At 51.9% G+C, this 27,834-nt stretch overlaps 1 protein-coding gene across 1 annotated transcript; it reads right to left on the bottom strand.

Moving 5' to 3' along the window:
* Positions 1–30: 30 nt before the first annotated feature.
* LOC118476259 (uncharacterized) lies at positions 31–27,204 on the bottom strand (the record flags this gene model as incomplete). Its single annotated transcript, XM_035965092.1, has 6 exons — positions 26,998–27,204; positions 25,516–25,836; positions 25,032–25,175; positions 24,226–24,354; positions 1,788–2,310; positions 31–920 (listed from the first exon to the last, which is right to left on the bottom strand). Coding segments are annotated over exons 1-6 (2,214 nt in total), but the record flags the coding sequence as incomplete, so codon positions are not given.
* Between the last annotated feature and the right edge of the window lie 630 nt (positions 27,205–27,834).

The raw sequence follows: 27,834 nt of genomic DNA, 5'->3' as shown, positions 1-27,834 counted from the left end.
AACTTGTCGAAAACCCTTTGCAACAAGTCGAGCCTTATAGATGTGAACATTTCCATCCATGTCTTTCTTCTTCTTATAGATCCATTTGCATTCTATAGGTCTAACACCATCAGGCGGGTCAACCAAGTTCCAAACTTGATTTTCTCCCATGGAATCTATCTCGGATCTCATGGCGACATGCCATTTCTCGGAATCTGGGTCCATCATCGCTTCTGAATATGTTGCAGGTTCGTCGTTGTCTAACAACAACACTTCCCCATTGCCCAACAATAGCACTTCTCCTCGTGCCTCGCGAAGCCTTGCTGACCTTCGTGGTTGTGGTGGTGATTCTCTTGCCATAGACGTCTCAACTTGTTCTGCTACATTAGCATCACTTGTTGAATCTTGTCCCACTGACTCATCCTGAACTTCTTCAAGATACACCTTTTGTTTACTTTTCTCTCTTTTGAGAAACTCTTTCTCTAAGAACACACCGTTCCGGGCGACAAACACTTTTCCCTCTGACCGGTGGTAAAAGTAATATCCTAAAGTTTCCTTTGGATATCCCACGAACATGCACTTGTCCGATTTTGGAGTGAGTTTATCCGACTGTAGTCGCTTGACGTAAACCTCACAACCCCAAATCTTCAGAAAAGACAAACTGGGAGTCTTCCCAGTCCACATCTCATATGGTGTCTTAACTACGGACTTAGATGGTACCCTATTTAGTGTGAAAGCTGCTGTTTCTAGAGCGTATCCCCAAAACGACAAAGGTAGGTCCGACTGGCTCATCATTGATCGAACCATATCCAATAAAGTCCGATTACGTCGCTCAGACACGCCATTCCTCTGAGGCGTTCCAGGCGGCGTAAGCTGTGGAACAATTCCACAACTCTTTAGATGATTGCTAAACTCATGACTCAAATATTCACCACCACGATCTGATCGCAGTGCTTTAATTTTCTTGCCACGCTGATTTTCTACTTCATTCTGAAACTCTTTGAACTTTTCTAAGGATTCAGACTTGTGTTTCATTAAGTAGACATACCCATATCTACTAAAATCATCAGTGAAGGTTATGAAGTATTGGAATCCTCCCCTAGCTGTCGTACTCATTGGTCCGCACACATCAGTATGTATGAGTTCCAATAAATCTAATGTCCTCTCCGGTAAACCCGTGAAAGGCGCCTTGGTCATCTTACCAAGTAAGCAAGCTTCACATGTCTCGTATGATTCAAAATCAAACGAAGTTAAAAGCCCATCAGAATGAAGCTTCTTCATGCGATTCTCACTTATATGACCCAAACGACAGTGCCACATGTAGGTAGGACTTAAATCATTAGGCCGAGGCCTTTTAGCACTAATATTACAGATAGGTGTATCATCAAGATTTAAAATGAATAACCCATTCATAATGGATGCAAAAGCCACAAACATGCCATTCTTAGAGATCACACAACCATTGTTTTCACTCGCAAATGAATAACCATCCTTCATCAAACATGAAGGAGACATAATGTTTCGACTCATACTAGGAACTAGATAACAATTATTTAACTCCAAAATAAATCCTGATGGGAGGTGGAGTTGCATCGTCCCGACGGTCAACGCAGCAACTCTTGCATTATTGCCTACCCAGAAATCAACTTCTCCTCTTTTCACGCTTCTACTTCTTATCATTCCCTGCATCGAATTGCAAATATGGGCAACCGATCTGGTATCAAATACCCAAGAATTAATATAAGAATCAGCAAGAAAAATTTCTGTAATGTGAATAGCAAGTGTACCTGCTGCGGCTGTACCCTTACCGCCGTGATCCTTAATAGAGGCCAAGTACTGCTTGCAATTCCTTTTCCAGTGACCAAGTTCTTTGCAATAAAAGCACTCTGCATCTGCAGCTGGTCCAGCCTTAGGCTTTTGATTTGGCTTGGATACTGTATCCTTTGCCTTGCCCTTCTTCTTTTGAGTTTTACCCTTCTTCTTAAAGTTGGGTTTGTTTTGGACCGCCATCACATGGCCGCTGCTGCCAGCGCTTTTCTTTATGTCCCCCTCTGCAGTTTTCAGCATGCCACATAGTTCATTGAGGCCCCTCTCCGCCCCATGCATATGGTAGTTCGTGATGAAGTTTCCATAGCTGGGCGGAAGAGATGCCAAAATGAAGTCAGTGGCCAACTCTTGGCTTATTGGGAAGCCTAGCTTCTCCAACCTCTGACTGTAACCAACCATTTTGATTACGTGTGGCCCAACTGTTGCGCCTTCTGCTAGCTTGCATTCCAGAAAGGCTTTGGACACATTGAACCTTTCAGTCCTAGCCTGAGTCTGGAACATATCCTTGAGCGCCACGATCATATCGTGTACCTCATGGTTTGTCTCAAACTGCATCTGCAGCTCAGGCCCCATGCAAGCAAGCATTAGGCAACTCACTTCAAGATTAGTATCCATTGCTTTCTTGTAAGCGGTTTTAGCTGCAGCAGTTGCATTTTCACCAGGATCCTCTGGTAGTGGGGTGTCTAGAACGTCTTCCTTTTTTTCAGCCCTGAGAACAATTCTCAGGTTATGGATCCAATCCGTATAGTTTGTTCCATTTAACTTATCCTTTTCAAGAATTGATCGCAAAGTAAATGTTGGTGTGCTAGGTGCCATTTATCTTCAACAAAATAATGCAAAATACTAAGACAAAAATATCCATGACAGAGTAAATCATATTAAACATTTAATAGTCTACTCCCACTAAAATCAATATCCCTCGATTGATACTTAGTGATTCAGAACCCACAACTAACAAGTCTACTAGTGAGCTTTAGCATCACCGCTAGAAGACAAGGTAGATCGGTAAGCAACTCCTTGCTAATCATATCATATATATGACTCCTGTTGTTGGGTGACATCTCTATGTCTCGGCTCCCAACCTTATGCCTCAAAGTCCTTAACCATTAAGCTGACTTTGTTTAAGTTAACCAACCCTTTCTGCAGTTCGTATCCGATACAAACCTATCTAGTCAAGGAAAACTGGTGGCACCCTAATTTCATAGACCCACCACCAATTGTACAAGACTTATGATAGTGCAAGGTTTGGAGAGGCATTAAAGCTTAAACATTTATGAGGGATCGTCCTACTTATAACATCGCACGCAAGGACATATATGCAATATAAACAAGTAGAACAATAAGAATGGCATTCACACAACAGTTGTGATTCGGTATGGCTTGCTGTCACATGGTGATCCCCATCTCCAAAAATCTGTCCATCACGATGATCTCCATCTCCATGATATAGGTATGCCATCCTCCAGGTGATGAGTCCTTCAAGACCTATCTAACGTATGCTGGTAAACAAATTACATATACGCTTTGGATCATCACATGTTGACACGCAGGTCATTACATTAAATTTGGACAATACATGTGGCTCCAGCCGTATTGCCCTGGTCACGACACGCAGGTCATGAATAATTTATTAACATGCATCATATACACAATAGCCATACCGATCACAAGATGTCCTGCAAAAACAGGTTAGACAAACACGTTTCTATACGTTCGCCACTTCAGCAGATAGCCACGGCGGTCCCCGCGGGCGGGGGGTCGAGGGGGGAGCCGCCCCCCGCGGGTCTCAGGGCAGCGCCCTGAAAACCTCACAGGATTCCATGCATCGTATGTATGGAAATTCCACTGGAAATCTCATGCGGTTGATCAAATCAACCCAAATCCGAGACTTTCGACCCGAAGAAGATTACACTCATGACGTTGATCTGTTACGTCAATCTGCTGGTTGTGTACGCAGTTAGCCCTGATGGTGATGCCAGCCGGTAGGGGCAAGTCGTGCATACAACAGAGAAGGACGAACTGATCTCTCCAGTCATATCCGATGTAATCTACTTCAACCCTTTATTACCAGTTGATCTAATCAAACCGTGCATCAAGTAGATCCATCTCATGAACCTAGATCCAGACCTAAAACTACGCAGAACCTGGTTCTGATACCACTGTAGGATTACGGGGAGGCTACACTAGCGCAAAACAAAATTTTCAACCCCATAATACCAAGAACTACTGCGGTTATAGGTCATGGAATTACCACTAGACGCGCAGAGCAGCGGAAGACGTCTCGATGTAGACGAACGCGTCGAGCAGTGCCGTGCAGTCACCGGCGTCCTTCACGTCCTCGCACGGTTCGTCCAAGTGCTCCAGATGCAACACCTCCGAGGTATCCACACGTACAGGGAGGAAGCGCCGCGTACCGAACTGCTAGGTTCGCGACGGCGGCTTGGCGAGGGCGAGAGGTGGGCGGCGGCTGTTAGTTCGCAGGTGGCGAATTAGGTTATCCTTAACCGTGCCCCCGTCCCTCATTATATAGGCGTTATGGTGGGCTTCTGACGCCGAGGCCCATCATTAACCCTAAAGCCCAGTCTAATTTCGGATCTAATCCGAATTAGGCTTCCTTCCCGTTAAGTGTGTGACCCTATAGGTTCACGTACAAATAGACATAGCCCGAGTACTCTTACTTGGCCCAATAATTGACAGCGGCCTCTAGCAAGACATGTCAACTCCTATGTGTACGTAAAGATCATATCAGACGAACCATTGCGACATTACATACATGCTGTTCCCTTTGTCTCACGATATTTGGTCTGGCTCTAAGCTGACCTCTCTTTCTCGATACTGTGAATTGGAATCCTTTCAATGGTTAACTCTTAACCCTAGCACGGCCATGCATTTCTTGATCCAATCACTCGAGGGGCCCAGAGATATCTCTCTCACAAAGAGAGGGACAAATTCCATCTTGACTGACCATGCCTCATAGCATGCTTCCTGACAAACCCAAAACTACCTTTATAACTACCCAGTTACGGGATATCGTTTGATAGTCCCTAAGTAAGTCAATTCACATCTTGAGAACATGCGACAATCTCAGGTCTAAGGATACAATATTCATGTTGCAAGAAGAGAACTATATTACAATATCTCACGTTGGGTCGGTCCAGCCTCATGTCATACATGCACCCACATTATTAGTTTAACATCTCCATGTTCATGACTTGTGAAATGTAGTCATCAACTAATACATGTGCTAGTCATCGACTCTGACTAGGGACATCATTTAGAATAACCATATAAGTAAAGAATCTCACAAACAATTCACATAATTGCTAATCAATACAAGGTGCCTTCCATGGATATTCAATTAAGTAATATATATATCATGGATACAAAGAAATATGCTCATCTCTATGATTATCTCTAGGGCATATTTCTAACAAACGAGGTATATGAACGACTTGAAACATCTTAAGGGTAGAAGCGACGTAGCTGTTGGATGTTCCAAGCGTTGTCGTAGACCTCGCCTTGGTCGTTGGCTAGCTTGTATGTTCTGGGCTTCAAGATCTTGGCGATGATGAAGGGCCCTTCCTAGGGAGGAGTGAGCTTGTGGCGCCCTCGGGCGTCCTGTCGCAGACGAAGCACCAAGTCTCCCACTTGGAAGCCTCGGGGCCAAACGCTTCGGGCGTGGTAGCGCCGCAGCGACTGCTGGTACCGTGCCGAATGTAGTAAGGCGACGTCTCGTGCCTCCTCGAGCTGGTCCAGCGAGTCCTTGCAGCTGGTCTGGTTGCTTCGGTCGTCGTACGCCATGGTCCTCGGGGAGCCGTATTCTAAGTCCGTGGGGAGGACGGCCTCGGCCCCATAGACTAGAAAAAACGGCGAGAAACCCGTGGCTCAGCTCGGCGTCGTCCTCAGACTCCAGACTACCGAGGGTAGCTCTTTCATCCATCGCTTGCCGAACTTGTTGAGGTCGTTGTAGATCCTCGGTTTGAGTCCCAGCAAAATCATATCATTGGCACGCTCCACCTGCCCATTCGTCATGGGGTGAGCTATGGCGGCCCAGTTCACACGGATGTGGTGGTCGTCGCCGAAGTCCAGGAACTTTTTTCCAGTGAACTACGTGCCATTGTCGGTGATGATGGAGTTTGGGACCCCGAATCGATGGATGATGTTGGTGAAGAACACCACCGCCTGCTCGGACCTGATGCTAGTCAAGGGTCGGACCTCGATCCGCTTGGAGAATTTGTCGATGGCGACCAACAGTTGCGAGCAACCCCCGGGTGCCTTCTTCAAGGGACCGATGAGGTCTAGACCCCACACAACAAACGACCAGGTGATGGGTATCGTCTGTAGGGCCTGAGCGGGCAGGCGTGTTTGCTTTGCGTAGAATTGACACCCCCGGCAGGAGCGTACAATCCTAATGGCGCCGGCCACCGCGGTTGGCCAGTAGAAACCTTGTCGGAAGGCATTCCCCACGAGGGCTCGAGGCGCTGCGTGGTGGCCGCAAGCCCCCGAGTGTATTTCTTGCAACAGCTCTCGTCCTTGAGTGGTGGATATGCATCGTTGGAGGATGCCTGAGGGGCCGCGGTGATATAGTTCCTTTTCATCACCCAGTAAGACGAATGACTTGGCGCGCCGAGCCAGCCGCCGAGCTTTGGTCTTGTCGAGGGGAAGCTCTCCTCGGAGGAGATATTCCAGGTACAGGGTCTGCCAGTTCGGATCTGGCGTGACCCCATTCTGTTCCTCCTCGATGGGCAAGGCCTCTTCCTTGATGGCCGAGGGTACCTCGAGCTCGGCCGAGGGTACCTCGGGCTGGGCCGAGGCTTCCTCGGGCTCAGGCGCGTCGTTGGTCTTGATGGATGGTTGATGTAGGTCTCTGGAGAAGTCGTCCGGGGGAACCGTCGTCCGCCCTGAGGCTATCTTCGCCAGCTCGTCCGCAGTCTCATTGTACCGTCGGGCGATGTGGTTGAGCTCCAGCCCGTAGAACTTGTCTTCCAGGTGCCGGACTTCGTCGCATGCTTCCATCCTCTGGTCACGACAGTGGGAGTTCTTCATGACTTGGTCGATGACAAGCTGCGAGTCGCCACGAGCGTCGAGGCGCCGGACCCCAAGCTCGATGGTGATGCGCAGCCCGTTGACCAGAGCCTCGAAAGCGGTCACGTTGTTTGATGCCGGAAAATGGAGACGAATGACGTAGCGGAGATGCTTTCCGAGGGGTGAAACGAAGAGCAAGCCAGCGCTTGCCCCTGTTTTCATGAGTGACCCATCGAAGTACATGGTCCAGAGCTCGGGTTGGATTGGAGTTGTCGGTAACTGGGTGTCAGTCCACTCAGCCAGGAAGTCTGCTAAGACCTGGGATTTTATGGCCTTTTGAGGAGCGAATGATAGCGTTTCGCCCATGAGCTCCTCTGCCCACTTTGCTATCCTACCCGAGGCCTCACGGCACTGGATGATCTCCCCCAGGGGGGAGGATGACACCACAGTCACCGGATGAGACTCGAAGTAGTGTCACAACTTTCGCCGTGTCAGAATCACTACGTAGAGCAGCTTCTGGATCTGTGGTTAGCGGACTTTGGTCTCGGAAAGCACTTTGCTGATGAAGTAGACTGGCCTCTAGACGGGCAGTGCATGCCCTTCTTCTCGTCTCTCGACTATGATCGCGGCACTGACCACCTGAGTGGTCGCGGCTACGTAGATCAAGAGGGCTTCTCCTGCAGCGGGGGGCACCAGGATGGGTGTATTTGTAATGAGCGCCTTAAGGTTTCCGAGGACTTCCTCGGCCTCGGGGGTCCAAGTGAAACACTCGGCCTTCCTTAAGAGGCGGTACAGAGGCAAGCCTTCCTCACCAAGGCGTGAGATGAAGTGGCTCAGAGCCGCAAGGCATCCCATGACCCTCTGTACTCCTTTCAAATCTTTGATCGGTCCCATGTTGGTGATGGCCGCGATTTTCTCCGGATTGGCCTCGATGCCCCGCTCGGAGACGATGAATCCTAAGAGCATGCCTCGGGGGACTCTGAAGACACACTTCTCGGGATTGAGTTTCACGCCTTTCACTCTCAGACACTTGAATGTCGTTTCAAGGTCGGAGAGGAGGTAGGAGGCTTTCTTCGTCTTGACAACGATGTCATCGACGTAAGCCTCGACCGTTCTGCCGATGTGCTCTCCGAACACGTGGTTCATGCACCTCTGGTAGGTGGCATCTGCATTCCTCAGACCAAATGGCATTGTAGTGTAACAGTACATGCCAAAAGGTGTGATAAAAGAAGTCACGAGCTGGTCGGACTCTTTCATCTTGATTTGGTGATAGCCTAAGTAGGCATCGAGGAATGACAGGGTTTCGCACCCAGCAGTGGAGTCTACGATTTGATTGATGCGAGGTAGAGGGTAGGGATATTTCGGACATGCTTTGTTTAGACCAGTGTAGTCTACACACATCCTCCATTTCCCACCCTTCTTCCTTACAAGAACAGGGTTAGCTAACCATTCGGGATGGAATACCTCTTTGATGAACCCTGCCGCGAGTAGCTTGTGGATCTCCTCGCCTATGGCCCTGCGCTTTTCTTCGTCAAAACGGCGCAAGGTTTGCTTCACGGGTCGGGCTCCAACTCTGATGTCCAGTGAGTGCTTGGCGACATCCCTCGGTATGCCGGGCATGTTCGAGGGACTCCACGCAAAGACTTCAGCGTTCACGTGGAGAAAGTCGACAAGCACTGCTTCCTATTTGGGGCCGAGCTCGGTGTCGATCCAGACTTTCTTGTTGGTGTCGTTGCTGGGGTCGAGAGAGACGAACTTGACCGCCTCAACTGGTTCGAAGTTGCCGGCGTGCCGCTTCGCGTCGGGTGCCTCCTTGGAGAGGCGTTCCAGGTCGGCGATGAGGGCCTTGGACTCGGCGAGGGCCTCAGCGTACTCCACACACTCCATGTCGCATTCGTACGTGTGGAGGTACGTGGATCTGATGGTGATGATCTCGTTCGGGCCCGACATCTTGAGCGTGAGGTAGGTGTAGTTGGGGACGGCCATGAACTTGGCGTAGCATGGTCTTCCCAACACCTCATGGTAGGTTCCTCAGAACCCAACGACCTCGAAGGTGAGAGTTTCCTTTCGGAAGTTAGAGGGAGTCCCGAAGCAGACGGGTAAGTCGATCCGTCCGAGGGGCAGGATTCGCTTCCCAAGCGCGATCCTGTGGAAGGGTGTCGCACCAGCCCGGACCTCGGACCTGTCGACCCCCAAGAGTTCCAGGGTCTCGGCGTAGATGATGTTAAGGCTGCTGCCTCCGTCCATGAGGACTTTGGAGAGCCTAACATTGCCGATGATCGGATCGACGACGAGCGGGTACCTTTCTGGGCTTGGCACGAAGTCGGGGTGGTCGCCTCGGTCGAAGGTGATAGGCTTGTCGGACCAGTCTAGGTAGACTAGCACTGCCACCTTCGCCAAGCAGACCTCCCGGCGCTCCTGCTTGCGGTGCCGAGCCGAGGCATTCGCCGCCTGCCCACCATAAATCATGAAGCAGTTGTGGACCTTCGGGAACTCCTCTTCCTTGTCGCGCTCCTTCTTGTCGTTGTCATGGCCCTTGCCATCTTCCGCCGGGGGCCCGGTCTTATGGAAGTAGCGCCGGAGCATGACACATTCTTCGAGGGTGTGCTTGACGGGACCCTAGTGATTGGGCACGGCTCCTTGAGCATCTTGTCGAACGCGTCGGCCCCTCCAGGAGGTTTTCGAGGGTTTTTGTGCTCGGCCGCAGCGACGAGATTCACGTCAGTGGCGTCGCGCTTCGCTTGCGACTTGTTCTTGGCCTTCTTCTTCGTGCCCCGCTGGGCGGACGCCTCGGGAGCCTCTGTCTTCGACTCTCCCTGAGGCTGCTTGTCCTTTCGGAAGATGGCTTCGACCGCCTTCTGACCCGAGGCGAACTTGGTGGCGACGTCCATCAGTTCGCTCGCACGGGTGAGAGTCTTGCACTCCAGTTTGCTCACCAGGTCTCGGCATGTGGTGCCGGCAAGTAAAGCCCCGATGACATCCGAGTCGGTAACGTTGGGCAGCTCGGTGCGCTGCTTCGAAAACCGCCGAATGTACTCTCGGAGGGACTCCCCTGGCTGCTGGCGGCAGCTTCAGAGATCCCACGAGTTCCCAGGGCGCACGTACGTGCCTTGGAAGTTTCCCACGAAAGCCTTGACCAGATTGCCCCAGTCGGAGATCTACGCAGGAGGCAGATGCTCCAGCCAGGCTCGGGCGGCGTCGGAGAGGAAAAGGGGTAGATTACGGATGATGAGGTTGTCATCATCTGCCCCTCCCAACTGGCATGCCAGTCGGTAGTCCGCGAGCCACAGCTCCGACCTCGTCTCCCCCGAGTACTTGGTGATGGTAGTCGGGGCTCGGAAATAGGCAGGGAACGATGCTCGTTGTATGGCCCGGCTGAAGACCCGCGGACCGGGTGGTTCGGGCGAAGGACTGCGATCCTCCTCGCTGTTGCAGCGTCCCCCACGCCTGGGATGGTAGCCTTGGCGCACCTTCTCGTCAAGGCGGGCTCGATGGTCAAGATGGCGTTGCTCGTTGCCGAGGTGATCCCGGGCGGCAGGCGCCTCGTCCCGCGTGTGCTCGGGATGGATCGAGGCTTCCAGAATGCGTCGGGAGGACACCGTGTGATGCTCCAAGGGGTCAGCTCGCCTCCAGGAGGCGGAGCTCTCGGCTCGTCGAACTGCGATGCCTTCCAGGAGATCCTTGAGTTCGCCCTAGATGCGCCGTCCCTCGGTGGTGGATGGTTCTGGCATGGCTCGAAGTAGCATCGCCGCTGCAGCTAGGTCCTGGCCGGACCCACTGACGGCCGGGGGCAGCGCTGCCCTGGCATTGTCGACGATGCGGCGCTGGATGTCTTGGGCCCGATGACAGGCTTCTCCGGCGAGTGTTCGGCCTGCCCACTCCTGTTCGATGTTCTGTCGGAGCTGCACAAGTCGGCCTGCTTTCCCATCGATCCAGGCCTGCATCTCACGGATTTGCTTGAGCTGTATGTCCTAAACCCCCGCAGGGACTGGGACCACAGCTAGCTCCCGCAGGATGTCAACGCGAGATGCGGGCCCAGGGGGATCGTCAACCTCTGGCATACCGAGGTGGTTGCCTTCGTTGTGATCTCCCTGATCGACGTGGAAACATTCGTGACTTGGGCCGTAACCTTCGTCGTCAAGGTCATGGCCATCGTCAGAACAACTGGAGAGGCAATGGTCACATGCGATCATGAAGTCCCGCATGGCACCGGGGTCATTGAGGCTAGAGAAATCCCAACCGGAGTTGGGGTCGTCCTCTTCCTCGGAACCCGCCGATCCGAAGATTGAGATGGCTGTCAGTCGGTCCCAGGTCGACCACATGTGGTACCCCGGAAGGTTTGGATACGCCTTTACGAAGGCGCTCACTGTAGCGGGGTCGCTAGGTGGATCGAAGCTGAATCGAAAAGGTACGGGATGGAAAACGGACGGTACCTCTTGGTCGATGGACGGTGGTGAAGTCACGTCGGGGGCAGAGCACACCGTCATCTTAGGTACGAGGGTAACGCCCAGCAGATCCTTTGCGAGGGTGTTGGCGTCGTCAGTCTGCTTGGGGCTGACACGTCGCGGGGAAGTGACACCCGCCGTCGTCTCAGGTGTGAGGGAAATGCCCGACATGTCCCCTGGGGGAGTGCCGGCGTCGTCGACTCGCTCTGGTGCAACAGCCGTCAAGGTGCCGCCTCCTGCGTGGCCATGGTTGCCTCGTCTCCGCCTCCTCCGGCGAGGAGGGTGGCGAGGACGACCGGATCGCTCCTCTTCCGTCGCAGGGAGATGCTGTCACCGAGCTCGCCGCCGCCGGGCGAGTCGGAGACCGTCATTATCGTCGCACCGCGGGGGGAGAAGTACCATGTTGTAGCTGCCATCGAGGGACATGAACTCGAGACTCCCAAAGCGGAGCACCGTCCCAGGCTGAAGAGATTGCTGAAGACTCCCCATCTGGAACTCAACGGGAAGGTGTTCGTTAACACGCAGCAGGCCCCTACCTGGCGCGCCAACTGTCGACGTTTCGGACCCGGGGGGTCCCTGGATCAATGAGTGAAAACGCTGCGTGCCCCTGCCCAGATGGGTCGGCGCGGGATGGAACACAAGAGGTGGGACAAGCCTTGTATTATCCTGCACCAGGGGTGCCGCTCGTAGTAGGGGTTACAAGCGCGTCGCGTGAGGGAGAGAGAGAGAGACAGAGAGCGGGAGCTCGTTCGTCCGCCCCTTCCCCCGCGCGAACCCCCCTCAGGATGGCCCTGGACCTCCCTTTTATAGACGCAAGGAGAGGGTCCAGACGTACAACAGGGGGCGTAGCTATGCGCTAACGTGTCCAGCAGAGGAGTGCCTAAGCCCTATGTACATGCCAACGTGGCTGTCGGGGGAAAGCTTGGGCCCTGTACGCGTGATGGCGTGGCCGTCGGAGGAGCGCCTGAGTCCTGTAGGAGCACAGCTGGCAGTGCGGCAAGGATCCTGCTGACGTCTCCTTGCTGCCGTAAGGGGTTGAGAGCCACCGGCGTTATGGTGGATGCGGGGCACCATCATTACCCGTCGCCGGGGTAAGCCAGATGGGATGCTGGTCTTGTTCCTTGTAGCCTGAGCAGGCTAGGAATAGGGTAATGATGTATCCCCTGTTGGCGCGGTCGGTCCGAGCCCAAGGTCGGGCGAGGCGGAGACTTCTCTTGAGGCCAAGGCCGGGGTCGGGCGAGGACGCGATTCCTCCCAAGACCGAGGTCGAGGCCGAGTCCAGGGGTCGGGCGAGGCGGAGACCTCCTCCCGAGGCTGGAGCCTGAGGTCGAGGCCGAGTCCGGGGGTCGGGCGAGGCGGAGACCACCTCCCGAGGCCGGAGCCTGAGGTCGGCCGAGGCGGAGCTTCCTGTTGCGCCCAGGGCCGAACTCGGTGGTTGATCGTGACTTATTGTCAGTCTTCGCCTGGGTGGTTGACACGGTAGTCGGAGCAGGGCGAGCGGCGTTGTTTTCCTGTCACATCAGACAGTAAAGAAGAGGGGCGAAGTGACTGCGGTCACTTCGGCCTGGCCGACTGTGGTGCGTGTGTCAGAATACGGCGTCAGGCGTCCCCTACATTGAATGCGCCTGCGAAGTGGTCGGTTGGTGAGGCGGTCTGGCCAAGGTTGCTTCACAACGAAGCCTGCCCGAGCCGGGCTTCGGGAGAGCCAAGGGGGCGCCCTGAGAACACCTAGAGGGGGGGGGTGAATAGGTGATCCTGTAACACTTAAAACTTAGGCCACAAAAACTTGGTTAAGTGTTAGCACAATAACCGCCAAGTGGCTAGAGAGGAATCTTCAACAAAACACAATAACCAACAAGATCAATCACAGAGATGGCACGGTGGTTATCCCGTGGTTCGGCCAAGACCAACGCTTGCCTACTCCACGTTGTGGCGTCCCAACGGACGAGGGTTGCAATCAACCCCTCTCAAGCGGTCCAAAGACCCACTTGAATACCACGGTGTTTTGCTTGCTTTTTCTCAATCCCGTTTGCGAGGAATCTCCACAACTTGGAGCCTCTCGCCCTTACACTTGAAATTCACAAAGAACACGGAGCAAGGGAGGGATTAGCAACGCACTCAAGACAAGAAATCACAGCAACACCACGCAAACAAGTCGCAACGAGAGCTCACAACACAACTCAATGAGTTCACCACTCAACTAGAGCTCTAATTGCTATCGCAAAGAATCAAAGGCGTGGAATCGATGTCTTGGTGCTTAGGAATGCTTAGAAGATACTTGGTGTTCTCCTCCATGCGCCTAGGGGTCCCTTTTATAGCCCCAAGGTAGCTAGGAGCCGTTGAGAGCAATCTAGGAAGGCTGATCTTGCCTTCTGTCGACTGGCGCACCGGACAGTCCGGTGCACACCGGACACTGTCCGGTGCCCGATTTCCTTCCAAAAAATGGCGCAGTCGACCGTTGGCAGCCTGAGAGCCGTTGGCACACCGGACATGTCCGGTGCCCCCTTCTAGCCGTTGGCTCGGCCACGTGTCCCGCGCAGATTGCGCGGCCGACCGTTGGCCCGGCCGACCGTTGGCTCACCGGACAGTCCGGTGCACACCGGACAGTCCGGTGAATTATAGCCGTACGTCGTCGGTGAATTCCCGAGAGCGGCCACTTCGCTCGAGCCAGCCTGGCGCACCGGACAGTGTCCGGTGCACCACCGGACAGTCCGGTGCTCCCAGACTCAGCAAAGTCTTGGCTGCTCGAGCCAAGGCATTTTCAATTGGATTTTTCCTGTTTCCAGCACTTAGACACAATACATTAGTCCATAAAACAATGTACTAAGTCTGAGAAACATACCTTTATCCTTGATTTGTACTTTGTCCACCTTTTTACACTTAGACACTTGTGTTGGACACTAAATCACCAAAATACTTAGAAATGGCCCAAGGGCACATTTCCCTTTCAATCTCCCCCTTTTTGGTGATTTATGCCAACACAACATAAAGCAAGTAGAACAAGTACGAAATCAATTCCAATAAGAACTCAAAATTGTTTTGATTCAATTTTGACATATATGGATCATTCTTTGCCACCACTTGGTTTGTTTTTGCAAATCAAACTCAAATTCCTATCTCTAAGTCAAATCCACTTGTAGAGACAAAAAGAGAGGTATTCCAACGAAATTTGATCAAGGTTTTCAAAAACTCCCCCTTTTTTCCATAATCAACACTTCTCCCCACAAGAGGCCAACTTTGGACATAAGAGACAAATAAAATAGTTTTGACAAACCAAAAGCTCTAATCTACTAATTTTCAAAAATTCTCAAGTGGTAGCTGATCCATCTATTGCTTTGGCCTTTATTTTCTCCCCCTTTGGCATCAAGCACCAAAACGGGATCAATCTTGGCCCTTAAACCCCATTGCCTCACCAAAATCTTCAAATAAGAACGCAAAGGCAATAAGAGTACATGAGATGAACTTGGAATAAGTTACCCTCTCATCGGAGTGCAGTGGAAGTCTTTCATGGTCCAAGTCCACCTTTTCCCTTTCAAACCTCCTTTGAGACTAAAACAAACAAACTCAAGCATATGGTTAGTCTCAAAGGATCAAGTTGTAACACAACTCCCCCTAAATATGTGCATCACTTGCACATGGACTTGTGAGGTCCGGGAAGTGTTTGTACAACTTGAGCACCATAGTAAACAACAAAATGCATAAGGAACATGATCAAAGGCATAAACACATGTATGCTATAAATCAATCTAAGTTCCGCGAATCTAGGACATTTAGCTCACTACGCAGCCTGCAAAAGGTCTTTTCATCTAACGGCTTAGTGAAGATATCGGCTAGCTGGTTCTCGGTGCTAACATGAAATACTTCGATATCTCCCTTTTGCTGGTGGTCTCTCAAAAAGTGATGCCGGATGTCAATGTGCTTTGTGCGGCTGTGCTCAACAGGATTTTCCGCTATTCGGATAGCACTCTCATTGTCACATAGGAGTGGGACTTTGCTCAGATTGTAGCCAAAGTCCCGGAGGGTTTGCCTCATCCAAAGTAGTTGCGCGCAGCACTGTCCTGCGGCAACGTACTCGGTCTCAGCTGTGGATAGGGCAACAGAGGTTTGTTTCTTCGAATTCCATGACACCAGGGACCTTCCTAAGAATTGGCACGTCCCCGATGTACTCTTCCTATCGACCTTACATCCAGCATAGTCGGAATCCAAATACCCAATCAAGTCAAAGTTAGACCCCTTTGGATACCAGATCCCGAAGCAAGGCGTAGCGACTAAATATCTAAGAATTCGCGTCACGGCCACTAAGTGACACTCCTTAGGATCGGATTGAAATCTAGCACACATGCATATGCTAAGCATAATATCCGGTCTACTAGCACATAAATAAAGCAAAGAACCTATCATGGACCGGTATGCTTTTTGATCAACGGACTTACCACCTTTGTTGAGGTCGGTGTGTCCGTCGGTTCCCATCGGCGTCTTGGCGGGCTTGGCGTCCTTCATCCCAAACCGCTTTAGCAAATCTTGCGTGTACTTCGTTTGGGAGATGAAGGTGCCGTCCTTGAGTTGCTTCACTTGGAACCCAAGGAAGTAGTTCAACTCGCCCATCATCGACATCTCGAATTTCTGTGTCATAACCCTGCTAAACTCTTCACAAGACTTTTGATTAGTAGAACCAAATATTATGTCATCGACATAAATTTGGCACACAAAAAGATCACCATCGCACGTCTTAGTAAAAAGAGTTGGATCGGCTTTCCCGACCTTGAAAGCATTAGCAATTAAAAAGTCTCTAAGGCATTCATACCATACTCTTGGGGCTTGCTTAAGTCCATAGAGCACCTTAGAGAGCTTACACATGTGGTCGGGGTACCGTTCATCCTCGAAGCCAGGGGGTTGCTCCACGTACACCTCCTCTTTGATCGGCCCGTTGAGGAAAGCGCTCTTCACATCCATTTGGTACAACCTGAAAGAATGGTGAGCGGCATATGCTAGCAAGATACGAATTGATTCTAGCCTAGCCATAGGAGCGAATGTCTCCTCAAAGTCCAAACCTGCGACTTGGGCATAACCTTTTGCCACAAGCCAAGCCTTGTTCCTTGTCACCACCCCGTGCTCGTCCCGTTTGTTGCGGAACACCCACTTGGTTCCCACAACATTTTGCTTGGGGCGAGGCACCAGTGTCCAAACTTCATTGCGCTTGAAATTGTTGAGTTCCTCCTGCATGGCCAACACCCAGTCCGGATCTAGCAAGGCCTCTTCTACCCTGAAAGGCTCAATAGAAGAGACAAAAGAGTAATGCTCACAAAAATTAACTAATCTTGAACGAGTAGTTACTCCCTTGCTAATATCACCCAATATCTGGTCGACGGGATGATCCCTTTGAATCGTCGCTCGAACTTGGGTTGGAGGTGCCTGAGGTGCTTCTTCCTCTTCAACTTGAACATCCTGTGCTCCCCCTTGATCATGCGCCTCCTGTTGATGAACCTGTTCATCGTCTTGAGTTGGGGGATGCACCATAGTTGAGGAATAAGGTTGATCTCGCTCAGTTTGTTCCTGTGGTCTCACCTCTCCAATCGCCATGGTGCGTATCGCGGCCGTTGGAACGTCTTCTTCATCTACATCATCAAGATCAACAACTTGCTCTCTTGGAGAGCCATTAGTCTCATCAAATACAACGTCGCTAGAGACTTCAACCAAACCCGATGATTTGTTGAAGACCCTATACGCCTTTGTATTTGAATCATAACCTAATAAAAACCCTTCTACGGCTTTGGGAGCAAATTTGGAATTCCTACCCTTCTTCACTAGAATGTAGCATTTACTCCCAAATACACGAAAGTACGATACATTGGGTTTGTTACCAGTTAGCAGCTCATATGAAGTCTTCTTGAGGAGGCGGTGAAGGTAGACCCGGTTGATGGCGTAGCAAGCCGTGTTCACGGCTTCCGACCAAAAGCACTCGGGGGTCTTGAACTCTCCAAGCATAGTCCTTGCCATATCTATGAGCGTCCTGTTCTTTCTCTCTACCACACCATTTTGCTGAGGTGTGTAGGGAGCGGAGAACTCGTGCTTGATCCCCTCCTCCTCAAGGAACTCCTCCACTTGAAGATTCTTGAATTCGGACCCGTTGTCGCTCCTTATCTTCTTCACTTTGAGCTCAAACTCATTTTGAGCTCTCCTTAGGAAGCGCTTGAGGGTCACTTGGGTTTCAGACTTATCCTGCAAAAAGAACACCCAAGTGAAGCGGGAAAAGTCATCAACAATAACTAGACCATACTTACTTCCTCCTATGCTCAGATAGGCGACAGGTCCGAAGAGGTCCATATGTAGCAGCTCCAGAGGTCTTGACGTGGTCATCACATTCTTGCTGTGATGTGCTCCTCCCACTTGTTTACCTGCTTGACAAGCTGCACAAGGTCTATCTTTTTCGAAATGAACATTGGTTAGACCTATCACATGTTCTCCCTTTAGAAGCTTGTGGAGGTTCTTCATCCCCACATGTGCTAAGCGGCGATGCCACAACCAGCCCATGCAAGTCTTAGCCATTAAGCATGCATCTAGACCGGCCTCTTCTTTTGCAAAATCAGCTAAGTAAAGTTTGCCGTCTAGTACACCCTTAAAAGCTAGTGAACCATCACATCTTCTAAAGACAGACACATCTACATTTGTAAATAGACAATTATATCCCATATTACATAATTGACTGACAGATAGTAAATTATATCCAAGAGACTCAACTAAAAACACATTAGAGATAGAGTGCTCATTGGATATTGCAATCTTGCCTAAACCTTTCACCTTGCCTTGGTTCCCATCACCGAATATGATTGAATCTTGGGAATCCTTATTCTTGATGTAGGAGGTGAACATCTTCTTCTCCCCCGTCATATGGTTTGTGCATCCGCTGTCGATAATCCAGCTTGAGCCCCCGGATGCATAAACCTGCAAGGCAAATTTAGGCTTGGGACTTAGGTACCCAACTCTTGTTGGGTCCTACAAGGTTAGTCAAAATTGTCTTAGGAACCCAAATGCAAGTTTTATCACCCTTGCATTTTGCCCCTAACTTCTTAGCAACTATCTTCCTATCCTTTCTACAAATAGCAATGGAAACATTTAAAGCATGATAAATTGTAGAGGGTCCATTCATAACTTTCCTAGGAGCATGAACAAAATTCTTTCTAGGCACATGATGAATATTTTTCTTAGGCATATCTCTACAATGCATATAGGAAGAACTGGAAGCATACATAGCATAAGAATCATAGGCATGTGAGTCAAAAGTATTACAACTCCTATGAGACTGTCTTCTATCATTGTACATAAAAGCATGGTTCTTTTTAGTACTACTTGCCATAGGGGCCTTCCCTTTCTCCTTGGTGGAGATGGGAGCCTTATGGCTTGTTAAGTCCTTGGCTTCCCTCTTGAAGCCAAGTCCATCCTTAATTGAGGGGTGTCTACCAATCGTGTAGGCATCCCTTGCAAATTTTAGCTTATCAAAATCACTTTTGCTAGTCTTAAGTTGGACATTAAGACTAGCTACTTCATCATTCAATCTCGAAATTGAAACTAGGTGTCCACTACAGGCATCAATATCAAAATCCTTACACCTAGTGCAAATCATAACGTGTTCTACACAAGAATTAGATTTATTTGCTACTTCTAATTTAGCATTTAAATCATTGTTAACACCTTGTAAAGTAGAAATGGTTTCATGACAAGTAGATAGTTCATAAGAAAGCATTTCATTTCTTTTAACTTCTAAAGCATAGGATTTTTGTGCCTCTACAAATTTATCATGTTCATCATACAACAAATCCTCTTGCTTTTCTAAAAGCCTATCCTTTTCATTCAAGGCATCAATCAATTCATTGATTTTATCAATTTTATTTCTATCCAATCCCTTGAACAAGCTAGAGTAATCTATTTCCTCATCGCTAGAATCATCATCACTTGAAGAAGAGTAAGTGGTATCTCGAGTACATACCTTCTTCTCCTTCGCCATGAGGCATGTGTGATGCTCGTTGGGAAAGAGAAATGACTTGTTGAAGGCAGTGGCGGCGAGTCCTTCATTGTCGGAGTCGGAGGAGGAGCAATCCGAATCCCACTCCTTTCCTAGATGTGCCTCGCCCTTTGCCTTCTTATAGTTCTTCTTTTTCTCCCTCTTGTTCCCTTGATCCTGATCACTATCATTGTCGGGACAGTTAGCAATAAAATGACCAAGCTTACCGCATTTGAAGCATGAGCGCTTCCCCTTGGCTTTGGTCTTGCTTGGCTGTCCCTTGCGACCCTTTAGCGCCGTCTTGAATCTCTTGATGATGAGGGCCATCTCTTCATCGTTAAGTCCGGCCGCCTCAATTTGTGCCACCTTGCTAGGTAGCGCCTCCTTGCTTCTTGTTGCCTTGAGAGCAAGGGGTTGCGGCTCGTTGATCGGACCATTCAAAGCATCGTCCACGTACCTCGCCTCCTTGATCATCATTCGCACGCTTACGAATTTTCCAAGGACTTCTTCGGGCGACATTTTGGTGTACCTGGGATTCTCACGAATATTATTCACCAAATGAGGATCAAGAACGGTAAAGGACCTTAGCATCAGTCGGACGACGTCGTGGTCCGTCCATCGTGTGCTTCCGTAGCTCCTTATTTTGTTGATAAGGGTCTTGAGCCGGTTGTATGTTTGTGTTGGCTCCTCACCCCTTATCATCACGAACCGTCCAAGCTCGCCCTCCACCAACTCCATTTTGGTGAGCAAGGTGACGTCGTTCCCCTCGTGAGAAATCTTGAGGGTGTCCCATATTTGCTTGGCGTTATCCAAGCCGCTCACTTTGTGGTATTCATCCCTGCACAAAGAAGCTAGAAGAACAGTAGTAGCTTGTGCATTCTTATGTATTTGCTCATTAATGAACACAGGACTATCCGTACTATCAAAGTGCATTCCACTCTCTACAATCTCCCATATACTAGGATGGAGAGAGAATAGGTGACTACGCATTTTGTGGCTCCAAAATCCGTAGTCCTCTCCATCAAAGTGTGGAGGCTTGCCGAGTGGAATGGAGAGTAAATGTGAATTTGAACTTTGCGGAATACGAGAGTAGTCAAAAGAAAAGTTTGAATTAACCGGTTTCCTTCTCTCGTTGTCGTTGTGGTCGTCGTCCTTTGGCTCGTTGACGAAGGATTCCTTCTCTTTGTCGTTGATCACGATACCCTTCCCCTTAGGATCCATCTCTTTGGGCGGTTAGTCCCTTTGTGAAGAGAATGGCTCTGATACCAATTGAGAACACCTAGAGGGGGGGTGAATAGGTGATCCTGTAACACTTAAAACTTAGGCCACAAAAACTTGGTTAAGTGTTAGCACAATAACCGCCAAGTGGCTAGAGAGGAATCTTCAACAAAACACAATAACCAACAAGATCAATCACAGAGATGGCACAGTGGTTATCCCGTGGTTCGGCCAAGACCAACGCTTGCCTACTCCACGTTGTGGCGTCCCAACGGACGAGGGTTGCAATCAACCCCTCTCAAGCGGTCCAAAGACCCACTTGAATACCATGGTGTTTTGCTTGCTTTTTCTCAATCCCGTTTGCGAGGAATCTCCACAACTTGGAGCCTCTCGCCCTTACACTTGAAATTCACAAAGAACACGGAGCAAGGGAGGGATTAGCAACGCACTCAAGACAAGAAATCACAGCAACACCACGCAAACAAGTCGCAACGAGAGCTCACAACACAACTCAATGAGTTCACCACTCAACTAGAGCTCTAATTGCTATCGCAAAGAATCAAAGGCGCGGAATCGATGTCTTGGTGCTTAGGAATGCTTAGGAGATACTTGGTGTTCTCCTCCATGCGCCTAGGGGTCCCTTTTATAGCCCCAAGGCAGCTAGGAGCCGTTGAGAGCAATCTAGGAAGGCTGATCTTGCCTTCTGTCGACTGGCGCACCGGATAGTCCGGTGCACACCGGACACTGTCCGGTGCCCGATTTCCTTCCAAAAATGGCGCAGTCGACCGTTGGCAGCCTGAGAGCCGTTGGCGCACCGGACAGTCCGGTGCCCCCTTCTAGCCGTTGGCTCGGCCACGTGTCCCGCGCAGATTGCGCGGCCGACCGTTGGCCCGGCCGACCGTTGGCTCACCGGATAGTCCGGTGCACACCGGACAGTCCGGTGAATTATAGCCGTACGTCGTCGGTGAATTCCCGAGAGCGGCCACTTCGCTCGAGCCAGCCTGGCGCACCGGACAGTGTCTGGTGCACCACCGGACAGTCCGGTGCTCCCAGACTCAGCAAAGTCTTGGCTGCTCGAGCCAAGGCATTTTCAATTGGATTTTTCCTGTTTCCAGCACTTAGACACAATACATTAGTCCATAAAACAATGTACTAAGTCTGAGAAACATACCTTTATCCTTGATTTGTACTTTGTCCACCTTTTTACACTTAGGCACTTGTGTTGGACACTAAATCACCAAAATACTTAGAAATGGCCCAAGGGCACATTTCCCTTTCACGCCCGCTGCCTGAGGAGGCCCTCGGGCGAGGCGTGAACTCGTCTGGGACTACTGCTCCAGCCCGAGGCTGGGCTCGGGTGAGATCGCGTCCCTTGGGTAGACGAAGCCTTGACTTGAACCGCACCCGTCAGTTGGTCTGAGGGTGTTTACCAGCCATGATTAGGAGCGTTGGGGGTACCCCTAATTATGGTACCCGACAACAATGTCAAACAATTTGATAGCCAAGACTTCAGGGACTTCTGCTTCTCCATTGGCACCAAGCTTACCTTCGCCTCAGTATATCACCCACAATCCAACGACGTCGTGGAGCGTGCCAACGGCAAGATTTTCACCGCGATCAAGAAAATGCTTCTCGACGACAAGAAGGGTAAATGGGCCAACCTGCTATCTGAAGCAGTCTGGGCGCTGAACACAACCGAGTGTCGGGCGACCAGATTCACTCCCTTTCGCCTGCTATACGGCTCGGAGGCCATGACAACGCAGGAACTCAAGCATGGGTCCCCAAGGACAAGCGCTTCAGCCTCACCCGACGTAGATGAGCTAACCTCCAAAGATCTCATCGATGGAGACCGCGTCTTCGCCCTGCAGGCTCTCAATAAATATCAAGCCCAAATAAAGACCTGGCGCGACCACGCAGTCGTCCCGAGAGAATTCAACGAAGGGGACCTCGTACTCGTCCGAACAACCCAGAAAGAGTCACGAGGTAAGCTGGAGCCGAAGTGGGAAGGACCATTCATCGTCAAGACGAAGTCGTCTCCCAGCGCGTACAGGCTAACAACACAATCTGGCGAAGACCTGGAGCATTCCTGGAACATAGATAATCTCCGCAAATTTTTTGTTTGACTCCTCAGGGCCATCACGCCCTTGTAATTAACCAAACATTATCAGTCGGGCCCATACTCTTTTCCTCCCAGGGGGTGAGGTTTTTAATGAGGCGGAGCCATGCAATATACCCACAAAAATCCCCCGCAAAAATTAAGACACGTCGAAAAAGACCGCATCGACGGTCTTCGGCATTCGACCACACCAAAGTCACCGCGAGGGGCAGCGCTTACTACCCTGGCATGCGACAATCCGCGCAAAAGTCGCCTTCGGGTGCAGCCGGAATAGCACAATAAGTGCGAAAAATCGAAGTCTTGTCCAAAAGACTATCCGTGCAAAAGTTGCCTACGGGTGCAGCCAGAATAGCACAATAAGTGCGAAAAATCGAAGTCTTTTCCAAAAGACTATCCATGCAAAAGTCGCCTACGGGTGCAGCCAGAATAGCACAATAAGTGCGAAAAATCGAAGTCTTTCCCAAAAGACTCCGCGCAAAAGTCGTATACGGGTGCAGCCGGAATAGCACAATAAGTGCGAAAAATCGAAGTCTTTTCCAAAAGACTATCCGTGCAAAAGTCGCCTACGGGTGCAGCCGGAATAGCACTAAGTGCGAAAAATCAAAAGACTACCCGCGCAAAAGTCGCCTATGGGTGCAGCCAGAACAGCACAATAAGTGCGCGAAATCGAAGTCTTCTACAAAAGATTATCCGTGCAAACGTCGCCTACGGGTGCAGCCGAAATAGCACAAGTGCGCAGAATCGAGGTCTTCTCCAAAAGACTCCGTGCAAAATACGCCTATGGGTCCAGCCGGACTAACTTAACAAATGCGCAAAGTCGAAGACTCCCCCAAAAGCACCCGAACACAAGCCGCCTATGGGCGCGGCCAGATCAACGAAGGCACATAGCCTCATCATACAAATCATAGTTACACACACAGCGAGGGCATCACACATTACAATGGCTCAACCTTCGGGATGATACCCATCTCCCTGTAGTTGAACAACATTATCCTCAATTCCTCACCCTCAAAGAGATTTCGCAGCTCACCCTCACCTACACTCACCCCAGCCGGCGAAGACAACAATTCCCGTTTGGCAGTCCCGTCCACACGAAGACGACCACCCTCCACCTCACCATGATGACGCCTATCACTTCACGACAACTCACTCACTCTCCGCTTCGCCACCGCCCTTCACCGCCTACACCTAGCACTCGCACCCGGAATGTCCTCACCCGTCACACGCAGAGAAGTCTCCACTGCAGCCACATCCAATGTTGCAAAATAGTCTAAGTCCTCATCCGAAGACCCCTCTGTCCACACAATCGAACTCCCCGAATCATCAGACTCAAAACACTTAGACACAGAATCGTCAGAATCGTCTTCAGCAACCAAGGTCGAAGCCACCAAATTAGCATTGTCAGTAGCGGTTGCGTGCGCAGGCCCAAAACCCTGAACCTACGCAGCAACCGAAGTTCAGTAACACTCAGACAAGATTTACAAACTCCCCACCACCTATTTAGCCACCTGCGAAGGCACGGCCGCGGCCGTGGGGTCTTCGACTACCGTCTCAGCCACCACCTTCAAGGCATCTTAGACCGTCAGCGTAGGGGCCGACACAGGGTCCTCGCCAACCACAGTAGGCATGGGCACAGCCGAGAGGCCTTCACCAACACCCGAGGGCAGCACCAGATTGACGTCCGTAGCCTCGGGCGGCGCGCCGTCCAGAGCTCCAAAGTCCTCGACGTCCTCAGCACGCTCCATCTGCAGCAACATCACAGTCACTCAGCAAAAACCACGCATACCCACACACACAACCACACAAAAATGACCTTCACCTGCTCTCTCGCCCGGTCGGATCGCTCCCTGACCGCCTCCCGACCATGCGGACCCCACATCCTACCGAAAAGTGCCCCCGCTGACTGCTTCACCACAGGGTCATCGGCCTTGAAGATCTCGCGTTCAAAGTTCTCGTCTGATTGGTCGAAGACCTCGTAGTGCCTGCAGCCCTCACGGGATAACGCATTCACGACCCCCTCGCAGGTGACGAGGGAGGCGAAGGACATGAAACCCTCTACAATGGTCGGGAGCACCACCAGCTCCTCCTGCAACCATTCGAGGAAGCGAAGGCCTGCTTCCCGGTCGGGTACTTCGAAGTCAGCAGTCCGCGCATCCAGCTCGCGGTACGAGCCCACGAACTGTGCGTGCGTCCGCTCAACTTCCGAGCGCGTAGAGGCCTCGGCCTTGTCCATGCGGTCGCGCAAGGCGTTGAACCTCGCCTCCAGCTCTTCGGCGCGTTGACTGGTGAGACTGCCCTCCGCCCGCGCCACTTTGGCCTCCGCTTGCGCAGCCTGCGCCTCAGCGATGGCCTGGTTCGCCTCCCTCCTCTCCTCCACCAGCTGGCGCCGGAGGTCCGTCTTCTCGGCCTCCAAGGCGGCCACTTTCTCCGCCAGCCTGCGGTTCTTGCTTTCCGTCGTCGACCTCTCCCGAACGGCATCCGCGTGCTGCGCCCGAAGTCTCTCGACTTCGACAGCCACATCTGCAGTCAGGACACCCGACGCCACGCGGTCGGCAAAGTCGGCTGCCTAACAAAAGCACATGAGACCCAAAACCTCATGCAAACAATAAACGTCGAAGTCCAGCACAACTTACCTGCTTCAACTGCTGCGACAGCTGCTGCGACGCCTCCCTCAGCCGCTGGGACATGGAGCCCGCCACGTCCTTGGCGGCAGCGGCTGACGGAATCTCGCCGCTCACGCAAAAAGCGGCCCACAGGTCTCGCGCGGCACCCTTCGCCGCAGCCACCGCCGTTGGCAACGCGGTTGCCACCGAAGGCGGGACAACAACCAGTTGCCCTTCACCCGACTCTGCGACATATCACCGGTCAAACAACTTGCTCAAAAAAAACTTACAAACAAAATAGACCTCGACACTGATGTCCGTGCTGAAGTCGCCAACACGTCTCCCCGGCGAAGGCAGCTCCCGTCCTTTCGCGGATCCACCCGGGGGAGGCTTGGTTCCGCCAGAGGCGACAGTCTTCGCGCTCGCCGACGCCTTGCTGGATCCAGGCGCTACCGGTTTCGCAGCCGGCATCGGCTGGCTACTGCCGGAGGCGGCAACCTTCGCGCTCCCCCACGCCCTCTTCGCCTCACGCCTAGGATCTGCGATCCTGACGACCGCTCGGCGCTTCTGCGCATCGTCTTGACGGTCCTTGTTCATCACTGCCGACACAACAACAGCAATATTCTGTCCGTAAGGAAACACCTTCAAGTCACGGGCCATGCGAGACGTAAAGAAGTCTTCGCCAGCCGCGCGGGGGATCAGAACATTCTTGGGCCATCAACCCCCGGTAACCTCCAGCATTCGTGCCGAAGACTTGCGGAGTTCGGGCGAAGACATCCTTCCCCCGGGGGCTGCACACGTCCCCATTAACTCCATAGCAAAACTATCGGAAACCCCCAGTTCCCCCACTACAGTACCTAATTTCCTCTTCTTAGCGGCTGGGGCGGCCTCCTGCGAGGGGTCTTCTTCAGTCACGACCACTGGCCTTTTCCCGCGGCGGTCGACGGCGTCTTCCCCAGGATAACCACCGTATGGCAAGCCGTTCAATTCGAAGACCTGATTCAATCTATCGTTGGCCCCACGAATATCCTAGCTCCGCACACCCTCTGTCCTCGGCACATAGCGCCCCACGATCCTCGCCGCACCGTATTCCGCTTCGCGTACGAATGCGGTGGGATCCCGACCATGCAAATCCAACGCGAAGGCTGGACTTCGCACCCGCTGCCCGCCCCGGGAAGGCATCTTGCGAAGGCATACTTCGCCCAGCGCCCAGCCATGCACCAAGGGCCATACCCCATACCCAATAAATTCCTCCACTAAATCACGCCCGCTACTCGTGCGGGCAGCGCACTGAAAGGCCCCCTCGTCTTCATCATCCTCCGCCACCTCAAACTGCGGGTACGCCACATAATAATGGGAACACATGACGGCCACGGGCAGTCCTGGGTGCTCTTCAACTGCGCCTTCGGAAACGTAAAACCAGAAATCCCACCAGTTGCCCCACTTATTGCGGGCGCAGGGAACCAACTCCATGACTTCCATCGAAGTCTTGCCGGTCCTAGGCGTAAACGTGCACGATCCAAACTATGCAATCTCATGTCCAATTTTCCTCTTTTGCCAATGCAGACAGTAATGCTTCACGAAGACCTCCGTAGAGGGCTGACCACCATATGAAGTCACCGCCCAAACATACTTCGCCAAGGCCACCACAGCATTAGGCGTCAACTGGTGGACCTAGACCTCGAATCTCCGCAGCACCTCCGCCACGAATCGATGTGCAGGCAGACGAAGGCCAGCGGTGAAAAACGCTTCAAACACGACCAACTCGCCTTCCGGCTCGAGGACCTCCTCCGCCCCCAGAACATGCCCCACTCCACCACCAAAATATCCAAGTTGCTGCATATCCTCGACGCGGACCGAGGAAATCCGCGACACGCCAAACTCAACTGTATCACCAGGACGGAGCTCCTCCGCCGCCATGTCGCTCAGAGTGTCCTCAGACAATGTGCCGGCCGGCGGTGTATTTGCAGCAGATGAGGAAGAGGACGGCATGGCTACGTACCATCGGCGGCGGTGGGCGGTCTGCTTGACGCGGGCCAGATCTCCGACGAGCAAGAGCAAGGAGGGCAGTCTAGCGAACGAGCGGTTTCAAAAGGAGGCTAGGGTTTTGCGGCGCGCAGAAAGAGAGCCTGACCCGCGCCGCCCCGCCCCCCCTTTTTATACACAGGACGCGGCGCTTCGGGAAACCCACAGTCCAACAGTGCCGCGTCCATCAACGGTCACATCAAAAACCCTCGAGGAACCATTTCGAGCGAGGGCAGCGTCTCCACCATCTAGCGACGTCTTCGGCACCAGATGACTTAGTCGAACTGGTCCCTCGGAGGGCAAATGTTGGGGCGAAGGCGAAGACGCTACCCTCCGCTCCAGCCTTCGTCTATCTCGCTGCGCGACAGGAAGCAGAAAGACCGGCGAGGTCCCCCCTTCGTCTATCTCGCTGCGCCGACAGGAAGCGGAAAGACCGGCGAGGTCTACCCTTCGTCTATCTCACTGCGCCGACAGGAAGCAGAACGACCGGTGAGGTCCACCCTTCGTCTTCTACGCTACAGGACGAAGGCCTACGGCGATGTCGCCCTGTCCCACGTCCTCACTCCACCTGGAGGCCGACGTGGGATTCGGCCCACT

The sequence above is a fragment of the Zea mays genome, chromosome 2 (genome assembly GCF_902167145.1).
Source record: "Zea mays cultivar B73 chromosome 2, Zm-B73-REFERENCE-NAM-5.0, whole genome shotgun sequence".
Classification (NCBI taxonomy): Eukaryota; Viridiplantae; Streptophyta; class Magnoliopsida; order Poales; family Poaceae; genus Zea; species Zea mays.
This window is presented reverse-complemented; position numbering and strand designations above follow the sequence as displayed.